This window comes from Penicillium soppii (assembly GCF_028829465.1).
Source record: "Penicillium soppii strain IBT 18220 chromosome Unknown utg000002l, whole genome shotgun sequence".
Lineage (NCBI taxonomy): Eukaryota > Fungi > Ascomycota > Eurotiomycetes > Eurotiales > Aspergillaceae > Penicillium > Penicillium soppii.
The window spans coordinates 380,214-407,167 of record NW_026643232.1 but is presented as its reverse complement, the minus strand read 5'-3'; the positions used below and the strand labels follow the sequence as shown (position 1 = coordinate 407,167).

Sequence of the window (26,954 nt, the reverse complement as noted above, 5' to 3'; positions counted from 1 at the left end):
AAGTTTGCGGTTTTGGTATAGGGTGTTCAGAACCGCAGGGTCGAGAAAGAGAGGAAATAGACAAATGAAAACAATCCTCCAATCGCAGTTTATACTCTCAAGTCCAACGAGTCTGCCTTTTGAGACTTAAGTTGAGGACACAATGAAGCGCAGCGTTGGCGTCACGTATCACTTTCCAGATCGCCTCTGATGTTCAAGTGAGACCAAATTAACCAAAACACAAATACCCGATCAGGCAGCCCACTTTAAATTAATAAATGAGTCTTGATGCCAATTCTGCCCGTTGGTTCCTTCGATGAAAAGCACTCCGTGATGTATTGCCGACGCAGATCTGATATCGGTCATGTGACTTGATATCTTTGGGTTGCACGTGACTGTACTTGTACTAATTGGGACATTGGCCGTCCTTGGTTCTGGGAGGTATGAACCACGGTTCGCTTCTGTTTATTTTGGTGTTTTGATTGTTTCAGATACTTTATTTGCATATGCCAGAATCACTTACTTTTGGTTTTTGAGTGAATCGTAGATAGCCAATAAACATATTTCTATAGCTGGTTCTGTAGATATATATTGCTGACTTCAGCTACAAATTCACACTAACTCCCGAGGTCTTTGAAGCGTGTAGTATAAGTCTAATTTACAAAGAGAGCCCCTTACCTAGGTATCATTACAAGGCTACGCACTAGATAGAAGCAAGCCAAACAACCCTGGAAGTATACTCAGCATCTGCAGCTCGATTTTGTACGAAATAGTAAAGACCTCGTCGAAGACCTTAAAGCATACATTGACAGATCAAGCTGATCCCATCTCTAACAACGAATACTTTCTATAGACCATGAAAAAAGCAGGCTAGGAAAGAAAGAAAAGAAAAGGAAAAAAAGCCGATATAACGGCCCCAAGGCCCGAAATGTATTAAAAGAGTCGATTAGCGCTCAGGCAAGATGCAAAACTCAGAAGACGAGAACAAAAATGAAACACATAAATAAATAAAAGAGCCATCTCTTCCTGCGCCGATGCCAAAACGAAAGATAAAAACGGAATAGAAACAAAGAGGAACCCAAACTAAAGAAAGCATATGTATTCATACTTGTCGGTGGCAGGACCAGACCCCTCTCTGTCCAGATTCCAGATCATATAGCCAATCCTTGGCTGGATAGGGAGGGCAACAAGATGGGGATTCGTCGAGCCGATACAACCGATCAGTACGGCTGCCCCAGTGATGGTATGTGCGTGATATGTCGTGCAAATATTAAAACGCGGATGCAAAAAAAAGGAAAGGAAACTATACAATACGAGGCGGACATCCTGTTCAAAAGCAAGCAAAGCTCCAAGCGAGACATAGCTCAGTGAACAGCGCTGAGCAGATCACCGAACGACGATGTACCCCGCTTCAACTTCCAGCTACTCTTCTTTTTCTCGCGCTTCTTCATCATCTCAGCCCACGCCTCGTCGTCGTCGTCTTCCTCGTCCGAGCCAGCTTTCTTGGCACCGGCGTGCGCATGACTATTTTGCGAGACAGGGCGAACAGTCACCGTGGCGAGGTGTGATTTCGGATGCGATTGCGAGTTCATCATAGAGGGAGCAGTATTTTCGTCGCCCCATTTGTTGGAGCTGGAATCAGGCATGACGGAGACGGGGCGGTACCGGGATGCCATTCCCGCGGTGCTGCGTTCGGAGGGCGCAATGGAGGGCGCGTATCCTGTCTGGGGGCGGAATGCATTGCCGGAGAGATTGGGCATTGGCGAGCCGGTGCGGCGGGTGGAGATGTTGGGATCTAGCATGTTGAGGGTGCGCGGGTCGGTGTTTTGGAAGGGAACATTGAGCATGGATCCAGCGGGCATAGACATCGGGCGCATGTTCGGACCGGACATGGAGGGGGTTCCTGAGGGGGAACCATTCATGGACATCGGGGGCATCATCATCGGGGGCATTGGCATGTTCGGCACCATCTGGCCGCCTTGCATTTGCATCATTTGCTGCATCCACTGCATCTGCATCTGCATCATGTCTGTCATTTGCTGGGAGAGCTGGATCGATGCTTGCTCGCCAGGTGATACGGGTTGCGGCATCCCCGGCATCCCCTGCATTCCCGGCATCATGGAGTATGGCCGTGGTACATTTCCCATGTCGCGTATGGCTTGTGTGTTCGGGCTTCCTCGGCGCATTGCCCGTTGTCGCTCCTCATTCGCGATAACACCGACCAGTCCTCCTGGGGGAGGCGCTGGAGACGAAGATCCTCCATATACCGAGCCGGAACCGCCTCCAAGTGCGAGCGATTCGCGGTTGGCGTTGTTCACGATACCGGCGCCGTAGTAAGGGTCCCGCGGCAGGTTTCTTGCAAATGGAGGCAAGCTACCTCGGCTTCCGCTGTTTTCAGCTCCGGAGACCGAGCTAGAGGACGATATATAGGGTGGTTGCATGGATGCACGGAGGTTGGGGTTGGAGCTGACGTTATTCAGGCGGGTAGGAGGGCGGTTTTGGCCTGGGAATCCATGCGCTGCTAGGATACCCAATGGGACGTCATCGTCTTCTTCCTCGCTGCTCTTGCCACTGTTGGATTTATCACCCATGACAGACAAGCGACTCGGGAGCAGATTGGGCGTGCTGTTGCTAGCCCCGCTCATGGGTGGACGTAGCGAGTGCATGGGTGCTTGCTGGCCAGTGATCTTCATCATCTGTTGACGATACACAGAGAGGTGGGCCTCCTGCTTTCGCCGTTGCCGTTCTGTCTCGCGCTGCTTCTCCACCTCGTCTTCTTCGTCGTCGAACTCATCATGATCGGACTCTGCGTCACTCTTCGACGCGTCACTATTAGACCGTCGAAGTTCCTGCTGCTGACGATAATGCTCGAACTGAGATGGAGTCATCACCTTGTTGCCCGGGGACGTCGACTTAGGCATGCTTTCCGCGAACCGGGCGGCCAAACGCGCGTTATCCGCAATGGCAGGGTCCAGCCTGTCCGCGGGAGGGGGCGACCGACGATACTGGAACATATTTTCGGGTTCGGAGTTCGCGTTTCCGTATACAGGCGCTTTGCCCTTGTCCATGTATGAGCTCGAGGTGGCACCCTCGGCCAAGGGCGATGTGTCCTTGCTCCACATGAGAGATTGACGAACCATTTTGGCATCTTCATCGTCAAAGGGCATGGACTCTCGGTTTTGTGAGTATACCCCACTCCTACGAAGTCCTCCCCGATCTGATCGGCCTCTCGAAGGACGCTCCAAAGAACGATGGGAAGTTGTGGCGGTTTCCGAGAGGTGATTCGGACCTGGCGATGGCCTGCGGAACCCAGCAATTGTACCCAGGGACTGTTCTTCGGGTATGGTATCACGGTCATGTAGCAGACCCTCTTCGGACGGGCGACTAGCCCAAGAGTAAGGAGGAGATTCAACGGCGGTTGAGCGGTCGGTGTTGATGGGAGCAGGTGCCCCTGCCCTGCTAACTTGGAACTCGGGAAGAACATGGGTCGGGGGAGACGAAGAGTACTGTGATACTGTCAGAACCGCAACCTACAGGGGAGAAAACACATGTTGGCAAATCTTACCTTGTTTGGCTGAGGGGATTTCCCACGCACAGAGGAACCCATGTTGTCAAACATCTTGTTGAAGTCGTCCTGAGACTCCATCGTGAAGTTTGTGTCTGGCAACTTAGGCGGCGTCGCTGTGCTATCAGTGCTACCCGTCACAGGACGGTTCTTGGCCGCGTCTGGGGTTTGTTGACGAGGGGGTGCAGACTTGCCGAAACGTCCACCAAAAGAGAACGTCCGGCCGGCAGCGCGCAGGGCACTCGAGAGCTGTGGTGGAGCGGGCACATCGTGGATCCTAGAATGTGGGGATTGGGTGTCGTCGGGTGGAGGTACCTCTGTGGAGGATGGAAGGGTGGAGGAAGAGCTTAGCCTGGTTGACGTAGAACTTTCGTAATTGCCACTGTCACGGTTCCCCGTCAGCCGTCTCCTGAGAGAATCCATGGTTGAGGGACGTTCATACCGCTTGTCCAGGGGTCGCCCGGGTTCGGCAAATATGTTCTCGGAGTCTTCCAGCGCCGACGGCACCGCATTGCCCTCACTGTGATGTTTGGACAATGCTGCACCGTCCGTCATGGATCGTTGGGGCCCCGGGCGCTCGAAGACTCGAAAGGAGGATTGGGGGGCTTCCACGTCTTCAAGAACGTTGCCAGACGACTTTCGTCGGGCAAAGCTCTTTGGCAATTTCATGGTGGTATGAGGCTAGCAGTTAGATCGAGAGGAGTTGTTATCGACCTCTTGGAAGCGAGTCAACTCCCATTAAGGTTTTGGAGGGTATTTGTTGACTTGTATTGACTTATGTTGACGTGTCGAATATAAGCAATTCGGGGGAATAAGCGACAAGTCCAAACAGACAGGTTATTCGGGAGTAAGAGTTCAATAGGATTGATCCAGGGGGATGTTCTGGAAGAATTGAAATCGAGTTAGTTAAGGCGAGAGGAGAGACCAAAGGCGAAAAACGCAAAGGCGAAAAGCAATGGTTTAGCGGCCGATCAGAGCCCAGGAATCCACAGAGTGGGTTGACTTGCGTCCGTTTCGATCGATGGCACTTGACAACAAATTGGAAAACAAGTCCCAAATTCCTTGCAGCTAAGATGTTTTAGGGGTTTATCTCTTCTTTTCTCTTCTTTTCCCCCTTTAAAGAAAAGAAAGACAAGAAAAGGAAGTAGAGTAAGAAAAAATAAACAGAGAAATTGAACCCACCATGAGCTCTCAAGTGAAACCAGCGCAAAAAAAGAAATGGACTTGTTTCGGTTTAGGCTCCGCTAGGATTTTCAAAGGAAAAAGCACATGAGAAAAAAAATGGAGACCTGCGGGGAGTGGAGAGGCTGTTTGGGACCCTGCTGCCAAGAGTAAAGAATTGAGAGAAAGAATGTTTATCTCCAGGAGAGAATGGAAGAAGAGAAGGAATTTTTGTTCAAGTGGTGAGAGGTCTAGTGTATTCCAAGGTTGGCAATAATACCCTTAGTATTCTATATATACATGCGCCCATATAACTAGCACTAGAGCACTTAGTGACTCCGTACATATGTCCATTTTGGTATTTTTATTACTGACAAGACAATATTATATTGTACATATATGTACATAAGAATTATATGATCTCATCCCACAGAAGATCTTCTTACAATCTAGACTGCCCTTTCGCTGCATTAAGAATGTGAAACCTCTTACTATACATAGTAAGTGGCTCTTTAGGTATACGTCTAAAAATAACTCCACTAATTGGAATGTAAAAAAAAGAAACGTGAAAGAGAGTCATATACAAAGCCACAGAAAAGTAATAGAATTAACCATTGAATAACCTACATATCTAAATTGTAAATAGTAAACAGTTAATAGGAAACCACCTGACCCTGTATCTATGCACTCAACTAGTGAGAATTGAAATCAATTCAAAGTTACCCCGATCAAGACCCGAGCGTTCAACACTACATATGTACCTACACCTATTAAATACAGACATACCTACATATCAAGTACTTCGTCAGCTGACCGATAAGTAACACAGGACTCGAAAGTCTGAGAAATTCCTCATGTACCACAATCGGAAACAGAACAAAAAAAAAAGAAAATTGTTTGACCACATGATTTCAACACAATTCCTCCATCTATCACGATTATAATTTATCTTACACATTGCCAAGCAATTTCCATTTCATTTCAGTCCAAAAAGGACTTGGACCTGATATACTAACCAAGGGCCCAGAGAGCTTATTTGGCGAAGTGCAGATCATAGTTCAGCCACTTGCGGGCGGTGACTCCGGCGACATCGAGGCCAGGGGTACCGTAAGTAAGCGGCGCATAGAAAATGAAACCCCAGATGGTAGCGGACAGAATGATGAGAGTCGCCGCCCAACCGGCAATGAGAGACTTGGAGCCCATACGATCCTTGGCAGTGATGAAGCGGCCCAGGCTGCTGATGGAGCGGGCCTTGGACTTGCCAGAGGGGTCGTCGGTGGGGGGTAGGGCAGTGCGGGGATCGAGGGGCTGCAGGTTGAAAATAAATTCAATCAGGGCTCCACAGACCATGGTTGAGGCCAGGTGCGACGGCAGGTAGTGGTGCAGGAAGCGCTGGCGGCCCATGAGCCAGAAGGGGAAGAAGTGGGCGGCCCAGCAGAGGAACAAGAACCCAGTACTGTTGTACAGGCGGGAGCGAGTACCGGGACCCCAGACTGGAAAGATGGGTTAGTGACCTGTGACGAATGGGGGGAGTGAACGGTTTGTTTCGACTTACTTTCTTCCAATGCATCAACACCACGGCGAAGAGAGAGCTGGTCGGCGCCGACAATACCAGCGAACACGGCCAAGATACTACTAGCAATCCACCATCCGATGGGGTTACCCAGGAAGTAGATCTGCTCGCGGGTGTCGTTCTTGGTCCAGAAGCTAACACCGCGGAGCAGGAACGGCCATTGGAAGGGCTCGGTGGCGTAAGGGTGGCTGCTAGTCAGGGCGTTGTTGTGGTGGAACATGGCACCTTGCAGCTCGAAGTACTTGCGCAGGAAGGGCAGTGTCTTGACCTTGCGCTCCTCCTTGACCAGACGAGGGCTATCCTCTGCCAAGTTCTCGATGTTCTCAACGTACCACGCGTTGCTGGACTGAAGGATGTTCTTGTTACCGTTGATCTCGGCCTGCTTGTAACCCCACTCGGGAAGCGGAGTTGTGTGAGTCCACAAAGCCACCCGGGTGGGAACGTGAATCAGCTTGAACAAGCTGGCAAGGGTACGGAATTCTTGGTTGGGTTTGCCCCCCTCAATCTTGAGCTCAAACAGGGTGTCGTTGTGGCGCTCGCCATCAGCCAGCTCTTGAGACACGGTGGTGAACTCCTGGTTTGTGGGGAAGAAGGGAGAGGCAACATCATGAGTCAGGAGGTAGCTCTCAGTTCCAAGGTGGCGGAGCTGGATGATATCGCCGTTCCGCACGCTCTGAGGCTGAGAGGGGTCAACCAGTGGGTTGCTGGGCATAATCTGCCACTGGTTGTTGGTATCATTGTGGGGGTAACCAGTGACCTGCTGGCCCTGGCTAGAGATTCGGCCATCGTCATAACGCAGGGGGTACTTGTCCCAGTGGCTATGGAGGAAGACCTTGGTGTCCTTGTGGCGCATGGTAATAGTGTCGAAGTATTGGATACCAACGGACTGCGCAGACATCTGGTTGTCACTCAGAGTCTCCTGGAACTCAGGGGTCATGAAATCATCACCAGGGCCAGACCGAGTGAGAATAGCAAAGTGGACCTGGAACCAGAACAGGTAGAAAAGGAATGGAATGATAACGAGGCCAACAGCACGAGCAACAAAGTGCTTGCCCCAGTTGATCATGCTGAGGGCTCCCTGCTGGCGGTTGATATCAAGCAGGTTCCACAAATCAATGAGAACAGCCGCACCGATGGTCACGAAGGTGAAGAAACCAACGTACTTGGTGGAGATAACACAGCTCAGACAGAAGCCGGTCAACAGAAGCCACTTCCACCACTTCCGACCAAATGGTTCGTGACGCAACTTGTAGAACCGGACGTAGCACAGAATGCTAAGCGCCATTGACAGCACAAGGGTGGCATCCAAGAGGATCAGTCGGTCCTCGCCCACGTGAGCGTTGTCAAACACCATCAGACCGGCAGAAAGGACACAGGCAGGCAAAGAGTAGCCGGACTCCCACATGATGAGAAAAACTACGGGAATAGTCAAAGTACCGAGGGTAGCTGGTAGGGCGCGCAGAGCGAGGTAGGGGACATTGTTCTCGATGTAGGAGTCGCCAATGTTCTCGAAGAGGAAACTTCCATCGAAGCCTACTAGCCAGCCCATGAGGGCGAACAACAGCTTTCCAAAGGGCGGGTGCACATCGAAGAAATAGGTACGTTGAAGATAGTAAGAAGCGAACTAACAAAGAAACACATGTTAGTCGGACGGCCCCTTTTTCGAGGCAATTATGCCACAAAGCATTGAACCTCATACCTTTCCGAAATGGACTTCATCAAAGACGACCTCATTAGGGTAATCAATGCGATAGAATCGCGTCGCGAAAGCCAGAACGGTAAGAATGACTATGGCCAGCCAATAGTCCCATTCCGACTTCTTGACCGGCGCGACGGGAGTCAACGAGCCATCATCAGAGGGCAATGCAGTGTAAGCCTCCTTCTTTCCACCTCTCTTCCGCAGAGTGGACGAAGGAGACGACATGTTTGTAAGAAATGAAATAAAGAGAGCGACCGAGAAACTACCTATAGCTAAATAGACTGTTGAAGTCGCGAATTAGTATGTCAACAAAGAGGAAATTAGATAGATAAGAAGGCCAATTTACCAGATTCACCAAAGGAGCATGGCACCGAATTGAAGCCAAGAAATGTAAGGAAAGAAAAGGAAGACAGTTGTGGAGGGGAGAACAGTTGCGTGTCTTCTTTCCGGGCGGTGGCCAAAGCGGATCTACGTATACCAAAGGAGTCTACAAAATTGTATAACCTCTGAAACAGCCCTACACCTCCTTGTTTGAAAATTTGTGGATCAAGCACTAAGATTTTTTCTATGTTTGACTCGTCAGACTCTTCACATCTTGATATATTACAACAGATTACGAGTACGACCAGGGCACAAGTGATATCTCAATGATAGCCTTTTCGGTGGCTTTTCTGGAATCTCATTGGACAACATATATACTTCCCACATTCCTGGTTATGCAATGTGATGGCGCTTCAATGAAAGAGCTAGTAATATGCTCTACGATCGTATGCTTATGAGTTATGCCGCTACCAAGATGATTATTTATACTGACAACCTGCGAAGAGTTTCAAAGATCCTTTGTAGTATCATAACTGGTATATCCCTAAATAACTTCAACCATTTCTATTATAGAACACCTAGACAGTATTGTATATTCAACTTCAAGCTTCACAAAAACCAAATTAACAACGCCCAAGCATGCGATAAACCTCCGAATCAGCGCCTTCCCTCCTCAATCTCCCTAATAACAAGCCACAAAGCCTTCCGAAAAGACTCATTCTCCTCCTGTCTAACCTCCGCGTCATACGAACCATCCCTTCCCCTCCTTTCCCCATCTCTAGTATCCCTAGGTGCATTCCTCTTCTTCAACGCAGCATTTAACCTGGTCAACTTCGACTTCGAAGACCAAGGCAAAACCTCCACCTCCAAGTCCTCAATCCAAGGCCCTAAAGTCCTAATCCTGCGCTGTAACTCCATTTCCACCTGCCGCTCATCACCAACAACCGCCTCATCCCGTAGTTGCAAGAAAAGCGGCGCCTGTCTATTAATTTTGCCCTGGGCATCCAGAATGGGAATCTTAGCAAGATGAGCTAACGCATCCAGCTTCGTAATCTCGACCTTCAAGCCCCGCGGCCCGAAGATGTCTTTGTTGGCTGTCTTGAGGAATGAGTCCGTGCGGCTCTTCGACACGCCCTGGCTGCCTAGGGTTGCGAGCCCGCTTACGACATTGCCGATCCAGTGCAGCGGGAAGAGAATCGGTACCGAGTTGAGGATGCCGCCTGTTACGTCTAGGACTTGGAGGGGCGGGCTGCTGGAGATGTCTTTGTTCAACTGGTCGAGGAAGAAGAGGAAGGATTCTTTGGGGAGGTTGTGTGATTGGAGAATTGGAGGGTAGGCACGGATAAAGGGAGAGTCAAATGAGGAGGATATCGCTGGGAGAGCGACTGGTTTCCGGCCTTGAGGGAGGTCTGGGGCTGGGCCTGGGGCTGGGCCTGGGGATGACGTTGATGGCCCTGCTGTGTATGCTGGTGGGTGGTCTGCTTCTTCCGAGGGCCCCATGCCCTCGAAGGGATTCTGTTTCTTTTCATCGGCCATGATGTGTAGGAGTGAAGCTCTGTAGACTTTTCTTTTTCCCCCCTTCTCTCGTCTTACATGGGGGCCAAAGGGCTTTTAAGCTTCCAGATGGAAGTGGGGTGAGCTCAGCCGCAGATCTTCGCAGTGGTGGCTCGTTCTGGTCAAGAAAATAAGCATCGACTTAGCCACATTTCTTATACTCCGTACAATACCTAAACCTTGGAAATTAAAATGCTCAGCCCTGTAGTTAGAGTGGTGATGCCAAGATCCGTGGATTGGCACTATGCCTTATCAGGTATCCAGTGCGAGATCCGGATATTTCTTCCAACGTTTGCATTTGATGTGATTTTTTATTGTGTTTATTGATTCTGCAGTGATAATAACATCACATGTCCAAATTTGCCAATACACCCCCAAAATGCTCTCATATGCAAAACTCGCGCCAAAGTATGAACCTAGTCAGATCCTACAGGCTCATGGGTATCAAGTACATAGTCCTACTCGTCATCCGTCATATGCAAAAACTCTAATTCCGTCGAGACCAGCGACTGGAACTCTGCACGAGGCATTCCAGTAGCCCTAGCCAGACGGAACAAGCTCTTGATACTGGTACTGATATGTTGCTTTACTCCAACCTCGTAGGTAGACTGGCTTTCAGCTTCCTTTTCCAGTCTGGCCACAGAGCTACCAGAAGAGATAGAGGCCGGCCGAGGGTGGTTCAAGGCCTGTGCAGCACTGTCGCTGGGAGCCTGACCGGGAGAGTATCCATTGGTGCGGGGCTCGTCCACTGAATCCCCGTTCACCTGCCGGCGCAACAAGTTGGCAAGCATGTCCCCGTTGAGAGATGACGGACCGACCTCCGGTTGCTCCTCATTGGGGTCATGATTATCCATAGCCGGCTGGACATCGCCGTATTGCGAGAAATACGACTGCTCAGAGAGACCTGATGGACCCAGCTTTGATGAGCCAGCACGCTGCGCCGGGGTCTTGGACCCGGGCGTGGCATCATATTGAGCCCAATAATCGTCGTCGTCGTCGTCATTCTCCACGGTATTGTCCTGGGGCGTCTCATCCAGCGCATCGGCCATGAGCTGAGCCTTGGATAGAGAATTTGCCTCGCCAATAGAGACAGCCCAGGTTTGGTCTTCATCGGCAGGACCTTCCAGCGGCAGAAGCTCTGCAACTCGCCAGCCACGACCGCCTCCCTCCGCATCCGTCGGGCACCACAGGTAGACTACAGTGATGCTGTAATCGGTGATAGGAACCTGCGCCTTGAGGGTTTCGTCGTCAACGCGCTTGTATGTCACGGGCAGCTGATCTGGGAGCTCGATCTCGCCTGAGACAGGGTGGGGCTCGAATGTGGCGCCGTCGATGATCGCCCGTAGACGCTCTGCTTTGTCGGCGTCCCAGCAGAGTAGTTGTAGCCATGACTCAGTTGCAGATGTGGAGAGTGAGCTGAGGACACCGACTCTTTGGCGGAGGATGGGAGAGAGGAGGGGAAGCAGAGCTGGAGGTGCGCGGGGCGAGACGAAGGCTAGTGGGAGACATGCGAGGAGGGGAGGGAGGAGTTCACGAGTCTCTGGGGGATTAATGAGTTCGACCATGATGTGAGTTATCCAAGACTAAAAATAAAAATGCGGAGAGAGAAGAGAATGGGGAGTGGACATTTGTGTTTAAGCTCTTTCTCTCCATTCGCCCGAACGTGGGGGCAACAAACAGAACAATCACCCGACGGCTTAGTTTCGGTGGCTTCTGTCCCCGGGTGGTTTCTATGGTTCTCTACTTGTATGTTAGGGCTTAACTACTGATATTAACTACTACATATGTACATAACTATATTTGTATGTTACTATCCCTGTACTTTTCATTGTCCATTGTTTTGGTTTTTCTTCTTCAGGTATATTCTTTTTTGCTGACAGCCTTGAACCTAATCTCTGCAAATCTGACAGCTCCTATTGGTTGTTCGGTACTTGACGAAATGTAAAAAGCCCGGTGAAATGGATTTACGAGTCTATCTGTTCTCCCTACTTGCCTATTTATCTACTTGTAGATATTATCCACGTCAACATTGACCGACAGGCCGATACACCTTCGGAGTAGAATTCAGTCTCCGACCGGTCAGCAATAACTTAGGTGCTATTGAATCTGCACCACAGATTAGCATATATAAATACGAGAGAAATAAAAATCAAAATGCGAGAATGAGATAGATCAGGATCAAAATAGATAGCTTAGGGAACAACTGGTGGAAGATAGTATATTCTAATTTATTGTCTCTCAAAAAGCATAGGCTCCATACTAAAATCCACACTTGTACTCTGTACCGATAGAAACATCACCCTAAGGAGCCACAACTGATACAATCACGCAGAGAAGTATCCTAACAGATTACCCAATGGTTCTTGGACAGCTTCAAGTGGGTTAAAGATAAGTGAATAACGAATTCAACTGTTCAATGTCCTTAAGATCCCTGGGCGCCTCTATCTGCCCCTTTGCTGATCAATATGATCTCTGTTTGTGCCCGAGAGAAACAATGAATCCATACCTAGGTACCATGCGTGACCGGCATTCAAGGGATTTGATGCATCCGAAGCATAGCAGATCATAGACATTTGTTCTCTGCGCGGTCGCTTCACTCACAAGATTCGAGTATGGGATGAACCTCACAACCCCAACTTCTATTGATTCTATCGGCGTGGAAGTTGAAGACACCACCAGTCTATTGGTTAAGAACATTTGAGAAGGATTTGGCTTACGTTGTACAGTCAAGTCTGATTCATAGTACATCGGTGTTACCATTCTGTAGGTTGGCCGTGAAGCCCTAGTCTAATTGGCTAACTGTCGTGTAGGAATGCTTTTAATTTAGGGTTTCATTGTAAGAGGTTGGCTAGTATCCTCTTGATGCCTCCGAGGTTCACTACATGTGCGCGGCATCACCGAGTATGAAAGTAAAAACATACAGCTTTCTAAAACAGACTCAATCCAATGCTCGATGGAAGGACAAGGGTGCTCATAGGTGGTGCCCATAGGCGGAAAATTCAGTACTTCGTGAATAACCTCAAAACCCTCCGAGTATATATATAATTTACGGAGGGATTCACGCGGGCATCGAAATTGGCTGGATAATCCAACCGAGGCATGCAACGTCAATCATGGGTAAGCCCATATTACTCGATCGCGTTCTATCGCATTCTTATCGAGAAAAAACAAAACAAACCATTGACCCCTCAAATCTCCAAAGCTGTGACACCAAAGCTCAAAATCAGATCTTGGCCTCAGCTTCTTCATAATGAGAGAGAAAGATTGTTTTTCTCTCACAGATCCAGTCCAGGGCTCAGGGGAAAAACAAGAAATACCGCAAAATTTAACGTCTGACCAAAAACCACTTGAGACTGGCCCAGAAAGCGATGAGCAGCGAAATGAGAGAACCGCCCAAGAGAAACGAGTACGATGGAAAGTCGATCTGCGCCTATGCAGCATTGCAGGACTCCTATGCAGTCTCAATCTACTAGATTCCGGGATTTTATCCTCCGCATCTGTAACAAGCATGCTCTCCGATCTCGATCTGAATCAGGGCAACCGATACTCAGTCTCTATATTCATTTTCACGATCGCCAATGTAGCATTTCAGCTACCGTGCACACTAGCCGTGCGCTTCGTCGGACCACGCGTCTGGTTCGCCACGATAACATTTCTCTTCGGGCTGCTGACAATGTGCACCGCTTTCATTCACAGCTGGCGCCAAATGATTGCCCTGCGTGTGCTACTGGGCATTTCAATGTCCGGAATTTATCCCGGCCTGACATACCTGATCAGTATCTGGTATCCGCGACAAGAGCAGCAGCTCCGATTTGCGCTCCTGCAATCTGGGGAGGTCCTCGTATTCGCAACGGGGAACATCGTCAATTTCGGTCTAAATCATTTGGACGGTAAGGCTGGGTTGGCAGGATGGCGCTGGATGTACCTTGTCCAGGGTCTTATTACCTGCTTCTTGGGAATCATCACTTATTGGTGGATGGTCGATTTTCCAGAAAATGCACAGCGCAGTTTCCGCTTTCTATCGGATCGGGAGGCTCGTATCGCGGCACGCCGAATCCAAGATGATCGTGCCGATCTTATTCCTGAGCCGTTCTCTTGGGGGGTTCTGTTGGCTAACTTTAAAGATCTGAAGATCTACGGATTCGCATGCATGTTCTTCTTGCTCAATCTCATAACGACCGCCCTGGCGTATTTCCTGCCCATAATCCTGCAATCCGGAATGGGGTTCGATTCAAATACATCCATAATCCTCGCCACACCTGTAAGTTGATTGTGAAAACTGTACATTCGTTGCAGTTTCTGACGGTTCGCCAGCCATACTATTACGCCGTACTCCCTGTCGTTCTGACCTCATTCATTGGAGATCGATACCGCACTCGCGGGCCACTGATCATCTTCAATGCTCTGGTGCTCATAGCTGGATTCCTGATGTTTGGCCTACCCGCATCCACACAAGTAGCTGTGCGGTATATCGGCACTTTTTTAGCAACCGGTGCCTACGTATCAAACTGGGCCGCCCTCAATGCTTTCCAGGCTAACAATATCGTTGGTCAGTGGAAGCGAGTTGCCACCGCGGCTACTGTCACTGCTTTCAATGGATTAGGTGGTGTTGCAGGTAGCTATATTGTGCGCCAGCAGGAGGCACCACGATACTTGACTGCTGTTTGGGTGTCGATTGGGTAAGTTGGGATAAATTATGATATTGAGTCGGGCTGACAGCTCTCAGTTCTCATTGTCTCCTCATCGCAATTGTGATTGCGTTCACAGCTTACTTTTGGTTTGCCAATCGCCAGCAGGCATGTGGTAGAAAAACCCTCGAGGGATTGGTATGTTCTGTACATATTAGATTGCTAGATGAGCATAGCTAACTTATGAGATACAGCCCGGCTTTAGATACACTCTATGACTTCAAATCCGAACAACTTCCGTTTTCGGGCGTTATTAATACTAACCTTGTGGCTGGGTGCCAATCAGATACAAAAAGCCCATCTCCACTTCTAGTTGGCATCACTTGTCGGCAATTTTCCGAGCGATTGCAGTCGTAAATCCCGACAATCGCTTCCAGGGTTTCTTCTTAGATTATTTAAACCCTTGCGAAGGAAATTCCGAGTCAGAATTCAACGTTCTGTTATTAAAATTATGGGTATTACTCTATGAAAAACTTTTAGTATCGCATCGTCCACCAAAAAAACGAGATTCAGTCATGTCATCCCCAAGGATCAAAAATCGTTGATCCTCCAAATCCGCTAACGAGTAAGGAGAAGATGGTGAGCTACTCCAAGCATCCTCTCTGGCCATGTGGACCTCCCTGCAACGCGCAATTCGCTCCTGGCTTTTACTATTTGAGTGAATATCCCTCAGATACCAGTAGCGGTGCTGACTTTCGCGCGGCATGCGGGCAAATGAAGCTTGCAGACGTCGAGGCAAGATCCTAGTAATTAAAGGCCAAATGCTCAGAAGACAAGCTGCAACGATAAGAACAGCGCTTTCGAGAAGCACACATACGGCCAACTTAACCGTAATCCCTATTTGATGTGATTAGTGACTAGACACTTCGATTTGATGCAAGGGCCTTACATTTTGCGTCATCCATAGCCACCGCCTTCTCAGTGATGTATATCGCCATTCTCATAATGCTAGCCATAGTCCCTCTATATATCATTAGTGTCTGTGAAGAAGCAAGCGTCGAGATACTCACAATCCACCTAAAAGAAACACACCCGTCAAAACCAGTTTCTGTCCTCTGGGCGCATGTAATTTCCAAACTTCCGGAATGGGCATGATCAGAATTATCAATCCAGTGAAGGCGTTAATTGGTGAGAGGATGCGGTAGACTTGTGTTTGAGAGGTGCATGTTCCGGGAACCGACTTATTCCAAATATGGGCGAAGGGCCGACATTGAAAGAACACTTCGATCAAAGCTGTCAATCCCACTGCAACAAGTAATGATCCTACTATGTAAACGCCGAGCTTAAATTTTCGAACGGTGAAAATGCGTGCGTAAAACAGCAACAAGGCCATCTTGGCGGGTGTCACGCTGAAGGGATAGTCGAGAACTTGAAGAATGAAGAGATACTGGTTTCTTTTCGTCAGCTTTGTATCTGAGTGGGTATCTCCTGGAACATACTTTTCTTAGGAGGGCTGGCTTTTCGTTTATCTGATCCATGTCTTGAACGTGATATCCGACTGGGCCAATTTGGGCCACTGAAAATGTAAGCTTTTGTCGTTGGTTTGTGTCAATTTATTGGAGGCTGTACATACTGACAATGTATATTGCTGATTTTGCTAGACTTGCCGTCTGGATATATATTTGTTAGCCTTTGTTTGTTTGTTTCAAATCTGTAAGATACTCATAGGTTCATACCAGGGCAAGTAGAATCAGATAGTCATCGAAGCCAATTTTTGTCCGCTGTATAAACCGAGTATAAAACCTCGCAACAACGAAAATAATTTGCACAGCAGCAATTGCTACAGCGGCCGCCACAAGGGCATTGCCCCCGTATGATCCTTTTTCCCCCGGAACCCAGTCGATACCCATAACGATGGACAAAAGGAACTTATAGTAGACCGCCCCATGGGTAGCAAGCTCCCAGAGGAACAAACATTCAGAGAAAGAGAGAGAGGTAGAAGAATGAATGTTTAATAGAAATGATTTCAAACACGGACAGCAGTGCCATGAAAGTATATTATTGGGACTCTCAGAGACACAATCCCTTTCGTGGAGTGTATCCATCTACGTATCAAGTATATCCACCTACGTACCAAGTCCTAAAGAAGCAAAATCTTTAGGCGACTTTCGGAACAAAACCTACGAGATGGTTCAAAGAGAAGTATAATCAGAAAAGAACAATGATCGAACAACATTTTGATTGGTTCATTTTGTACGGAAAGAAAGTTAATTAGTTAAGGTTGATGTTTCCGTGGAACCGGATCGACGGCGCTACGTCTTTGGCTCAAACCCCATTAAAACCATCAAGACGTTGAATCCACCCGTATTATTGACATCATGACCCAAGTTGAAAGGAAGCTGTCTCGTGGAAATCCAATTCGCGAAGATTCCAAGTCTCGACCTTTCTAGTTATACCACGGTTCACAGGTCTGGAGCCCTGGAGAGACTCACCGCAAAGCTAGTTCCTAGCTAATAGGCCTTAGAAAACGTGGAGCAACCCGGAACCAAACCGAGTAGTATATTGATATACTGTCTATGATAGGTGGTCATATGCTTGGTTACCACGTTTGTTCTCCGGAGAAACTATTTCCACACTTGGGGAGTTGCGAAGTTTATTGGATCATCGATCCGACACCGGGACGTCGAACGTAAATACAAATTTTGAGTTTCTGTTCTTCATTTGTATCTCTCAACTTTGTTCCCGAGGTCACTGCGGTTGATAATAATAGATTATTGGCGTATACGTCTTCACGGACACCGGAAAGTGAGAGGAATACACGAATATATATTTGATATCATTCCAAGGTTGGTCTCTTACGTTCGAGAGATCTGACTCAATAAGTCGATACATCCATGTAAGTTTGTATTCTAGCGGGTCTTATTACCTGTCAAAGAGGTCGAGACCTTGATCACCAGAAGGATGTGACAAGATGCGAATTAAAGTTTTCACCCAGGACTCTCGTAAACATATTCTATTGCTGAAAATAGCATCCAAGCCGGTCTAGCCCCCTTATACAACGTAGTACGGAGGATCGAGAAACTTGAAATTTGTCCATTGCAATTGGCGATGAGGTACATACACATGCACAAATTATGTGATTGAAGGGAAAGGGGTATATGGCAAGCAAGACAATAAGCCTCACAAGGAAAAAGACGGTAAACGGGGAAAGTCGGCCCGCAGAAGAAAATTACAATCATTGGAAAGACACAAGCCCTTAGAGTGGTAGATTCAAGCTACCCGATCCTTGTCCTTCTGTTCCAGCTTTCCCACAAGTCGCTTCATACCCGTCCACTCCTCCGCGGGGACTTCCTCGGGCAGTCCGCAGAGACCTTTGCCAACCTCATAGACAGTAACGACACCATTAAGTCCACCAGTTGCCAGGCGGCGTCCTTCCCGCTCATCCCATGCAACCTTGTTAAGGCTCCGAGACATAAGGTTGCCGTGGGTGTTATCGGCGACTTCACGTGCAACCGGCACCTCGGTATCTGACGCCAGATCCCAGACTTCGACATTACCAGCACCGTCGACGAGAGAGAACACGCCGGGCTTAGTTGGGTGCCAGCGTGCATCGTAGACCACGTCGTCACGAGTAATGTCGAGAATGGGCGCAACGACCTGTGGGGCCGAGACAGATGTAGCAGAAGCAGTTGTCGCCGGTGGCCGAACGCGCCAGAGCTTAACGCTCCAGTCTAGACTGGAGCTCAGCATGAGATCTCCTAGGTCCACTGGTCCACGGCCGGGGTGGAACGCGGTGGACATGATTGGTGCCGTGTGGCCCTTGTAGGCTAGGCGATGGTCTGTGCCGCCCTTGGCACCGGCTCGGTCGTACCGATGGCAGGGGTAAATGACACCTTCTTCGGTTCCAACAATGAAGAAGGTAGGGTCGGTGTGAGGGAATGACATGGTGGTAGGGGCAAGATCCTCTGTCTTGGAGGGAGGTGGTGTAGTCAGTTCCACTCGATCCTGTGGGTGAGAAAGCATATCCATTGTCCAACCGCAGACCACACCGTCTGTGGAGGCAGTCATGATGTTGTGCGCATTTTGTGTACCGACGATCGAGATACTGTAGACCGGATGGGCGTGTCCAGTGCCAGTCAGAGGGGTCTTTTGTACGGGGGAGCCTCCACCTGCGCGCGAGGATCTTGTGTCCCACACGAGCACTTGTCCTGAATAGGAACCGCCAACAACAAGGTTTGGATGGTAGGGAGAGAATTTCGCTGTGAGAATATCAGAAGTGGAGTGGAACACATATTCCGGACGAGATTGCAAGTGTTGATTCCAGATCTGGACCAGGCCATCAGGTTCGTGAGGAGCAGAAGTATTTTTGGTGTATGATGCAAGCAACAATTCGGGGAACTAAGTCAAAGTTAGCACCGAACAACAAAGCAATTGGTTGAGAGTACCCACCTTCGGCGAAAAACCTAAATCACTGATTATGCGATTCTTGCTCCATCGCTCATCCCAGAAGTGGCACACTTCCTGTATGCTTCTCTTCTTTTTGCCAGTCTCCTCATCTTCTTGTAGGTCCCCGTCAATTCCGCCTAGCTCATAGTCTGCTAGCACATCATAGTCCTCGTCCAAAGCCCTCTCAATAACCTTCGAAGACCGTTCCACAAAGTCCAGGAAATCATCTGACGACGTGACTGCCTTCAGCTCATCGTCATCGAGTGTGCGTAGAGGATACCGTAGCCGTGCTTGCGTAGCTGAGTTGTCGTTACCATCGTTTTGATTGGTAGCGCGCAGCTCCTCTTCAATTTCCTTGCGGAGTTTCTGTAGGATTTCCTCGTCACGTTCCCGTTCTCGTCGACTAAGACGTTTGCTAGACCGGGTGGTACCAGGAACATCCTCATCGTCTGAAGCAACAGATCCCTCAGGTGTCTCAGGTTGGAAGTCCAATCCATCTGTTTGCACTGCTTTGCTGTAGGTGACGACCTCGGGCTTAGGTTTGGAGTCGGGTTCATATTCAGGGGCCTGCGGGGTTTCTAATGCGGAGGTGTAGGTCTCATCGCCCATTGTTTGGACGGCAATGGACTGGGACTGGGGTCGCGATGGAGAGTTATATGCGTCGGCATTCTCTCCACTCAATTGGCTGGCGCTTAAGACAGATGTTGGCCGGCTTCCTCTTCGCGACAGGCCATCGGCACCTTGGCTGAGAGAGGCCGACGCTGGGCGGTCGACCAGGCGAGCGATCAGGTCATCGAGCTCGTGTCTATTACCTGGGTGACTGGGTGCTGGGGAAACGATCTGGGCATATTGTTAGAGTCAACCGAGCTCTGTTATTCATTCACATGCTGTGTTTACCTCTGAGGCATCCCCGACGCTAGTCCGAGAGGTGAATTCTTTCTGGCGTAGCTCGCGCTGCTTTTTCAGCTCGGCAAGCTTAGCCCGCTTGGCGAGAATCTCATCCTTGCGCTGCTGCATCGACATCTTGTGCAATCATGAAGCGATTAGACACGAGCCTCTGCACTTTGTAGTATCGCAGCCCGCGGTTTATTTACCGGGATGACTAAGGTTGACTATTCTGGCCTCAGGTGTCGATCCCAAGCCTCCCAAGCCCTGGAGTATTGCGATCACAAGGGTCGAGCAGTGAGGAAGAAAAATGAAAGTTGTATAACGATGTTTCATTCAAAGGCTCACTGTATTGTAGCACTAGAGGTACTGGAGTCGTAGTAGCCCATTACATTGCTTTCAACAAGTTCATGGCAGTCCAACTTTACTACCTATACTAATGGATTCAGCTTGTTGTAAAAGTTGCCCTCCAATAGATAAATAGTATGTCTCCCTATCTGCCTTACATGACATATTAAGCAAGCCCTCAACAGGTTTCTGCCCAAAAAAATATCGAGTGTACCTAGGTACCAGTTGTGTTCATTGTATAGTATAGAACTTTCATACGTCAAACTCCATGCAATTTGTGACCACTCTGCAATGAGATAAATAACACAGACAAGATAGGATAGTCTCGCCAAACTGGTTATGATAGCAGTGTATATGAAGTACTCGTTTGAATTGACAATATGGAATTAATCTCTACAATTAATGGGCATTGGAATAACACCATGGCTACAAGATACAAATCAAAATATGAGCTCAAACTTATACGAAAAGCACCCAATCATCCCAAAGGACCGAATCATTTAGTAGAATCCTGTAACCAACTCTCCATAAAATCTCCACATGTTCATTCTCTCATAGATCCCTTTGGCCCTGGATATTGGCCGAGATGACTAAGTGCTCCGGGCTCGGGACTTGTCGAGCGGCCCGGAAAAACTCGCGCGCGCAGAACATGAGAACCTCGCCATTGACCAACCTTGAAGTCTCATTGCCATTGACGGTTGACACCTGTTGAACGGTCTCTCCTTATATTGCCATTCCACCTTATTAATTCCTTTCTTTCACAAACCTCTCACAATGGCTTCCCAGGGTGTCAATGTGAGTTCCGGATAAGGGTCACCCTTCTCCCCCGACAAACTTCTAACCACGTCTACGTAAATACAGGTCTTCCGCTACTCGGCTCTCGTTGCCGGTATCGTCTACGGTGTCTACCACCAGTCCTCCCTCAACTCCATCACCAAGCGCGCGGAGATCGAGCACGAGTACGCCCGCAAGGAGCGCCTGATCGAGCAGGCCAAGGCCGAGTACAAGAAGAAGACCCAGCCCCAGCAGGAGGTTAAGACACAATCTAGCGGCCGTGAGTTTATCTCTCTACCATGATGCGAGTCGGATACCTACGAAGACAATCCGGACCAGCCGCATCATCCAAAAAACCCGCAATGCTAACAAGCTCTCCTAGTCATCACGAATTTCGAGGACCCCAAGTTCGACCTGGAGGCTTTCCTGAAGGCTAAAGCTGGCGAATAAATTGATGGATGCCGTTGAGGAGGAATGTTACGCAATGATCGCTTTGCGGGAATCGCACCTCCCCCAGGGTATTAAACGCGATTTGCTCGACTCCGCACCATTTTTCTGTACGATTGTTTGGGTTTAATATGCCCCCGAGCTGTGGCATTGCGAGCGAAAGATGGAATGATTTTTGTTTCTCATTTTTAGACGTTTTATCTGGGTCCTGTACATACCCTGGGCTGTCGTGCGCCTGTACACTACAGTTGGACCAAAGCAAGAGCAAAAGATCGTGTTATGCATTCCGGCGTTTCCTAAAGTCCTTGTATGTGCCAATCCAATATTGGCTCTGGCTCTGTCCTTGCATCTCCACATGGTGTATGGGAGATGTGACGCGTAGTCTTAGGGCAGAGGTATATCTATTGACATTTATTGATTGCATGGTGTTTCCCGTACTGATTCAGCTTGCGCGGGCTCCGAGCATTGCCATCGTTTCGCGAATGCCATTGGAAGCTTGAGTGTCCGCGGTGGATACCACAATGGGCTTCGGATGCAACAGCTTGGTTTCCGGATTCCATGTCCACCCACACTTCGTGAAATTTGCTATGATGTCCGGATCCTCTTGTTCGGCCAACTTCTGATCTAGACCAAGGTAGGTTGCAGCCGCAGTTAATCTAATAGCTTCATAAGACCTGCTCACTGAGATCAAGGTCTTGTCTTGGAAGAAACCTGAGGAAGGAATAAACTATGTCAGCCTACGCCAAATGAAACATCCCAGAGAGCATTGATAGCATACTTTGATATCTGCGCACTAATGGCTGGATAAGATCCGGCCACGGCAATCCTCGGAGGATTTGGTAGACCTGGGCATATTCCGTCTGCCATACCGCTCGTAGTAAAGTCAAACAATTCTGTAGAGAAGGGTCCTGTTGTTTGAGGGTTGCGGGCATTCTATTCGTTAAAGCGCGAGCTTCAGGTCTGAAAAATAAGCTCTGTTAGTAGAGTAACGATCAAAAAGATACTAACAAGAAGCAACTAACATTTGGTCGGTGAGGAGATGGACAAGGAAGAAGCTAGAATAGAATAGGCTCAGCAGCACAGGATCGCCTCCCCCTGTCTCAGGGCTTCCACTGCCTGCTGACATGAGGCAAGCTTCTTGCTCATATTCTGTCAAGACCTTGAAGAGATGTGAAGGTGGAAGATTGCTGGCAACCAGCTGTGAGAGTTGCTCCACTGTCAAGGGAGGCAGGTCCATTGCGGATATGGCAAGTTGATGGGTTGTGGAGGATATTCTTATAGTGTAATGTAATGAATACCGAAAGGCTTCTGGGTCCAAAAAACCGAGAACAAAAGGTTTGGGATGTGTGAGTAATTATTTGTAGTATTGCGGGGAGCAATCGGAGGTGGCGCCTCTCGATGGTGCCAAGACCTTCAGAAGTGACCACCTTGCGTAGCTCTCGCTCTTCCCATCTCAACTCACGGCGCTCACCATTGGCATCTCAGCCCTATTCATTCCTTGGTTTCATGTTTCTATCTTGATTTCTGACTTTGGACTTTGCTCCTTTTGGCCATCATGGCCCCGTCTTCCCTTGATGTTCTGCTGAAAGGCAGCTCCGGCCGGAACACGCGCGGTCTATTGCGGGTTATCATTCTCGTTACCATTGCCGCCGCTGCAGTGTCCAGCCGACTGTTCAGTGTTATCCGTAAGTTTCAATTACCAGAATTGATGTTTCATACGCTAATTGTTGCTCAGGATTCGAAAGTATCATCCACGAATGTATGATTATCCTGCGCTTCACCAGATGCTGCAGCACGACGACTCCCCGGACATTTGTACCAGATATTAACACCGTTTACTCTAGTCGATCCGTGGTTCAATTTCCGCGCAACAAAATATTTAGTTGAAAATGGCTTCTATAGCTTCTGGGATTGGTTTGATGACCGTAAGCCCCCTTCTTCGTGATTGCGCGTCCTCGAATTGAGCTCTACGGTGCACAATGCTAATGGAAATGATCGTTGTATAGGAACCTGGCACCCTCTGGGTCGTGTCACTGGTGGCACACTGTACCCGGGCTTGATGGTGACCAGCGGTGTCATTTACCACATCCTTCGTCTTCTTACTATCCCCGTCGACATTCGGAATGTCTGTGTCCTGCTCGCCCCCGGTTTCTCCGGTCTGACTGCCCTGGCAATGTACCTTTTGACCTCGGAGATGTCCACTTCTCCCTCGGCTGGTCTTTTGGCTGCCGCCTTTATGGGAATCACGCCTGGTTACATCTCTCGTTCAGTTGCAGGCAGTTACGACAATGAAGCCATTGCTATTTTCCTGCTGGTGTTCACATTCTACCTCTGGATCAAGGCTGTCAAGAACGGCTCGATCATGTGGGGTGCATTGACTGCGCTGTTCTATGGATACATGGTCTCGGCTTGGGGTGGATATGTTTTCATCACCAACTTGATCCCTCTCCATGTCTTTGTTCTCCTTTGCATGGGCCGATACAGCACCCGTGTTTACATTAGCTATACCACCTGGTATGCTCTGGGAACACTGGGCAGCATGCAGATTCCCTTCGTTGGATTCTTGCCCATCCGCAACAGTGACCACATGTCCGCACTTGGTGTCTTTGGACTGATCCAGCTTGTGGCATTTGCGGAATTCATCCGCAGCTACTTGCCCGGCAAGCAGTTCCAAAAGCTTTTAACTTCTATGGTCCTGCTTACTTTCGGTCTTGGATTCGGTGGTCTTGTTCTGCTGTCGGTTTCCGGAGTCATTGCTCCCTGGAGTGGTCGTTTCTACTCCCTTTGGGATACTGGTTACGCCAAGGTTCATATTCCGATTATTGCTTCTGTCTCTGAGCACCAGCCTACCGCCTGGCCTGCTTTCTTCTTTGACTTGAACTTCCTCATCTGGCTCTTCCCGGCTGGTGTGTTCATGTGCTTCCAGAAGCTCAAGGATGAGCACGTCTTCGTTGTTATATACTCAGTTCTTGCCAGTTATTTTGCAGGTGTTATGGTTCGTTTGATGCTGACTTTGACTCCCATTGTGTGTGTTGCGGCTGCTTTGGCCTTGTCGGCCATTCTGGATAACTTCCTGGTTGCGTCGACCCCCACACCCCCCTCGGAAACCAAGGCGAAGACCAAGGATAACTCCGAGGACAAGTCGCTTCGATCGACCCGTGAACCTGTTATCGGCATCTACTCCTACCTCTCCAAGTCTGTCATTGTTGGCTCGGTCACCCTTTACTTGCTTCTGTTCGTCGCACACTGCACTTGGGTCACTTCCAACGCATACTCGTCCCCATCCGTGGTCTTGGCCAGCAAGCTCCCTGATGGAAGCCAATTCATCATCGATGACTACCGTGAGGCATACTACTGGCTCCGCCAGAACACCCCGGACAATGCCAAGATCATGTCCTGGTGGGATTACGGTTACCAGATTGGTGGTATGGCTGATCGCCCTACTTTGGTCGACAACAACACCTGGAACAACACCCACATTGCCACCGTTGGCAAGGCTATGAGCTCCCGCGAGGAAGTCAGCTACCCTATTCTCCGCCAGCACGATGTCGACTATGTCTTGGTCGTGTTCGGTGGACTCCTCGGTTACTCTGGGGATGATCTGAACAAGTTCCTTTGGATGGTTCGGATTGCCGAGGGTATATGGCCCGACGAGGTCAAGGAGCGCGATTATTTCACCGCTCGTGGTGAGTACCGTGTCGACGAGGAGGCTACTCCCGCCATGAAGAACAGCTTGATGTAAGAATTCCTCTCCCCCAATGATTTTGAGGCAATACTAACCCCACCAACAGGTACAAGATGTCTTACCACAACTACCAGAGCCTCTTCCCGGCGGGTCAAGCCATGGATCGTGTCCGTGGCACAAAGCTCCCCAAGGAAAGTCCCCAGCTCGACACACTGGAGGAAGCTTTCACCAGTGAGAACTGGATCGTTCGTCTCTACAAGGTCAAGGACCTGGACAACCTTGGCCGTGATCACAGCCATGCTGTTGCCTTCGATAAGGGCCTCAAGCGCAAGCGTGCCACGAAGCAAAAGGGACCTCGTGTTCTGCGAACCGAGTAGAGCCCCATCCTTTAGATTATTTCTGCATTTCCTTGTATTTTGGGCTGCCATGCGTGTTTTTTGACACGACATGCTACTCTTTGTATCGTGCGTTAACACTCCACCGAATATATTCTAGGCACAACGGCCTAGCATTATAACCTTACTGTCTCCATATTATCTAAGCTCTTAAGTCCATTTTTACCCGCGTAACTCACACGATTTATGGATGAATTGGCCCTGCCTGGCTTTTACTCAAAGCCTTAATTGGGTGTACGAGTGGGCATACTGGACAAAGCCAAGCAGAGGCCGTAAGTATTTGTAGCCAAAATTGATTGTACAGTTCATATCCCAAGCCAATTCTGTACATGGCAGCGCGGTCGCTGCTATAACCGCTAAACATGCAGACTTAAAAAAACATGGTCTCCCGAAGACTCCGAAACCCCAATTCGCACCGTCGTTTCCTTATCCGCCGCTTGTTCTTCATCAAGCCCAAGCGGGGTTCTGGTACACATCGAGCATCCTTAATAACTCAGGTATTGCGCCAGCCCAGTCTCGAGCACTGGCTACTGCTGAGCACTTTATTTCTTCTCGACGGGGGCATCGGGGACCTTGACGTCAGCGAACTCTTCTTGTCCGACAGCCTTCAGGGTATAGGTATCTGCAAGCAGAATATATATTAGCAGATGTTCTGTGTCTAATCTTTTGATCGAGCCCGTTTGGTGAATCCTAGGTGGGCAGCGGGTGGCATGATCCTGCGCGTTGGGGAGATCAGAGCCATTGAGGAGCCCTCATGGAATGGATGCTACTCACAGACTGCAATTGTGAATGCGAACAGTCCGAAGCCAGTGAGAGCGTTCTTGAACAGGTATGGGCGGCGGGCGCGCAGCAGGGCGGCGCCGGCGCGGTAATCCTTGCCGTAGTAGGTGGAGTTGAAGCTGAGAGAGGGATTCTGTTAGCAAAATATGACTTCTGCAGGTTATGAAATAGGAACACATACATTCCGGTAGCCATAACGAGAGATTGCTTGGACTGGGAGGTGAGAGGCAAGAAAGTTGAGGCCATACAGGCCGAGCCGGAGGAAAAGTCTTGGCGGCACAACGTGATGCGGATTTAGATACTTGTCTTGATAATCGTCCTATCTTATTCGGAGACCTCGGCCTAGATTGATTGATTCGATCTGAACACTGTTGAGGGTAGAAAGGAGGTGATTTTATTGGTGGCTAAGCGTTTATAGAGCCCGCATACATCGGACTCTTTGTCGATTCCTCTCTGCCTTCACAGCTTCTGTCGCATCCTCCACTCACGTCACTTACCACGTCCTTCTTTCACCCGGCTCGCATATTCGCATGCCTTTCTCTTGATTTCACGTCACTCCCTCGTTGAATTCCTTGCGACAGCGATCCCAAGCTGATGCGCATTGCCTTTTCAACTTCATCCGTGTCCGTCTGTTAGACAACCTCCCTTCCGGCGCTTCAACCTCCCCCTTCGACGTTCAAACAATTACCGCGGACCGAATTCGTCCCACTGGCG

At 49.2% G+C, this 26,954-nt stretch overlaps 12 protein-coding genes across 12 annotated transcripts; 4 read left to right on the top strand and 8 right to left on the bottom strand.

The window, feature by feature from the left end:
• Window positions 1-1,343: 1,343 nt before the first annotated feature.
• Window positions 1,344-4,213, bottom strand: N7529_001501 (uncharacterized protein; the record flags this gene model as incomplete). Its single annotated transcript, XM_057237032.1, has 2 exons — window positions 1,344-3,485; window positions 3,545-4,213. 2 exons carry the CDS (start codon window positions 4,211-4,213, stop codon window positions 1,344-1,346), a joined length of 2,811 nt encoding a protein of 936 aa, XP_057101719.1.
• Window positions 4,214-5,737: 1,524 nt separating this feature from the next.
• On the bottom strand, window positions 5,738-8,202 carry pmt4 (dolichyl-phosphate-mannose-protein mannosyltransferase; the record flags this gene model as incomplete). The annotated part of the gene is made up of 3 exons (XM_057237031.1): window positions 5,738-6,198; window positions 6,261-7,902; window positions 7,978-8,202. The coding sequence occupies 3 exons, from the start codon at window positions 8,200-8,202 to the stop codon at window positions 5,738-5,740; spliced, it is 2,328 nt and encodes a 775-aa protein (XP_057101718.1).
• Window positions 8,203-8,955: 753 nt separating this feature from the next.
• N7529_001499 (uncharacterized protein) lies at window positions 8,956-9,834 on the bottom strand (the record flags this gene model as incomplete). The annotated part of the gene is made up of 1 exon (XM_057237030.1): window positions 8,956-9,834. One exon carries the CDS (start codon window positions 9,832-9,834, stop codon window positions 8,956-8,958), a length of 879 nt encoding a protein of 292 aa, XP_057101717.1.
• Window positions 9,835-10,310: 476 nt separating this feature from the next.
• N7529_001498 (uncharacterized protein) lies at window positions 10,311-11,417 on the bottom strand (the record flags this gene model as incomplete). Its single annotated transcript, XM_057237029.1, has 1 exon — window positions 10,311-11,417. One exon carries the CDS (start codon window positions 11,415-11,417, stop codon window positions 10,311-10,313), a length of 1,107 nt encoding a protein of 368 aa, XP_057101716.1.
• A 1,548-nt stretch (window positions 11,418-12,965) lies between these two features.
• On the top strand, window positions 12,966-14,720 carry N7529_001497 (putative MFS transporter; the record flags this gene model as incomplete). The annotated part of the gene is made up of 4 exons (XM_057237028.1): window positions 12,966-12,969; window positions 13,080-14,113; window positions 14,167-14,531; window positions 14,579-14,720. The coding sequence occupies 4 exons, from the start codon at window positions 12,966-12,968 to the stop codon at window positions 14,718-14,720; spliced, it is 1,545 nt and encodes a 514-aa protein (XP_057101715.1).
• A 283-nt stretch (window positions 14,721-15,003) lies between these two features.
• N7529_001496 (uncharacterized protein) lies at window positions 15,004-16,390 on the bottom strand (the record flags this gene model as incomplete). Its single annotated transcript, XM_057237027.1, has 6 exons — window positions 15,004-15,377; window positions 15,406-15,501; window positions 15,573-15,927; window positions 15,980-16,056; window positions 16,114-16,150; window positions 16,217-16,390. 6 exons carry the CDS (start codon window positions 16,388-16,390, stop codon window positions 15,004-15,006), a joined length of 1,113 nt encoding a protein of 370 aa, XP_057101714.1.
• A 1,360-nt stretch (window positions 16,391-17,750) lies between these two features.
• Window positions 17,751-19,949, bottom strand: N7529_001495 (uncharacterized protein; the record flags this gene model as incomplete). Its single annotated transcript, XM_057237026.1, has 3 exons — window positions 17,751-18,878; window positions 18,930-19,766; window positions 19,824-19,949. The coding sequence occupies 3 exons, from the start codon at window positions 19,947-19,949 to the stop codon at window positions 17,751-17,753; spliced, it is 2,091 nt and encodes a 696-aa protein (XP_057101713.1).
• Window positions 19,950-20,933: 984 nt separating this feature from the next.
• N7529_001494 (ATP synthase subunit e) lies at window positions 20,934-21,383 on the top strand (the record flags this gene model as incomplete). Its single annotated transcript, XM_057237025.1, has 3 exons — window positions 20,934-20,954; window positions 21,021-21,213; window positions 21,316-21,383. 3 exons carry the CDS (start codon window positions 20,934-20,936, stop codon window positions 21,381-21,383), a joined length of 282 nt encoding a protein of 93 aa, XP_057101712.1.
• A 439-nt stretch (window positions 21,384-21,822) lies between these two features.
• Window positions 21,823-22,617, bottom strand: N7529_001493 (CSN8/PSMD8/EIF3K family protein; the record flags this gene model as incomplete). Its single annotated transcript, XM_057237024.1, has 3 exons — window positions 21,823-22,091; window positions 22,159-22,340; window positions 22,403-22,617. The coding sequence occupies 3 exons, from the start codon at window positions 22,615-22,617 to the stop codon at window positions 21,823-21,825; spliced, it is 666 nt and encodes a 221-aa protein (XP_057101711.1).
• A 53-nt stretch (window positions 22,618-22,670) lies between these two features.
• Window positions 22,671-22,901, top strand: N7529_001492 (uncharacterized protein; the record flags this gene model as incomplete). The annotated part of the gene is given in 2 exon segments (XM_057237023.1): window positions 22,671-22,726; window positions 22,745-22,901. 2 exon segments carry the CDS (start codon window positions 22,671-22,673, stop codon window positions 22,899-22,901), a joined length of 213 nt encoding a protein of 70 aa, XP_057101710.1.
• Window positions 22,902-22,935: 34 nt separating this feature from the next.
• N7529_001491 (dolichyl-diphosphooligosaccharide--protein glycosyltransferase subunit STT3) lies at window positions 22,936-25,442 on the top strand (the record flags this gene model as incomplete). Its single annotated transcript, XM_057237022.1, has 5 exons — window positions 22,936-23,065; window positions 23,116-23,139; window positions 23,225-23,305; window positions 23,387-25,118; window positions 25,172-25,442. 5 exons carry the CDS (start codon window positions 22,936-22,938, stop codon window positions 25,440-25,442), a joined length of 2,238 nt encoding a protein of 745 aa, XP_057101709.1.
• A 560-nt stretch (window positions 25,443-26,002) lies between these two features.
• Window positions 26,003-26,435, bottom strand: N7529_001490 (Coiled-coil domain-containing protein 56; the record flags this gene model as incomplete). Its single annotated transcript, XM_057237021.1, has 3 exons — window positions 26,003-26,082; window positions 26,235-26,373; window positions 26,418-26,435. The coding sequence occupies 3 exons, from the start codon at window positions 26,433-26,435 to the stop codon at window positions 26,003-26,005; spliced, it is 237 nt and encodes a 78-aa protein (XP_057101708.1).
• Between the last annotated feature and the right edge of the window lie 519 nt (window positions 26,436-26,954).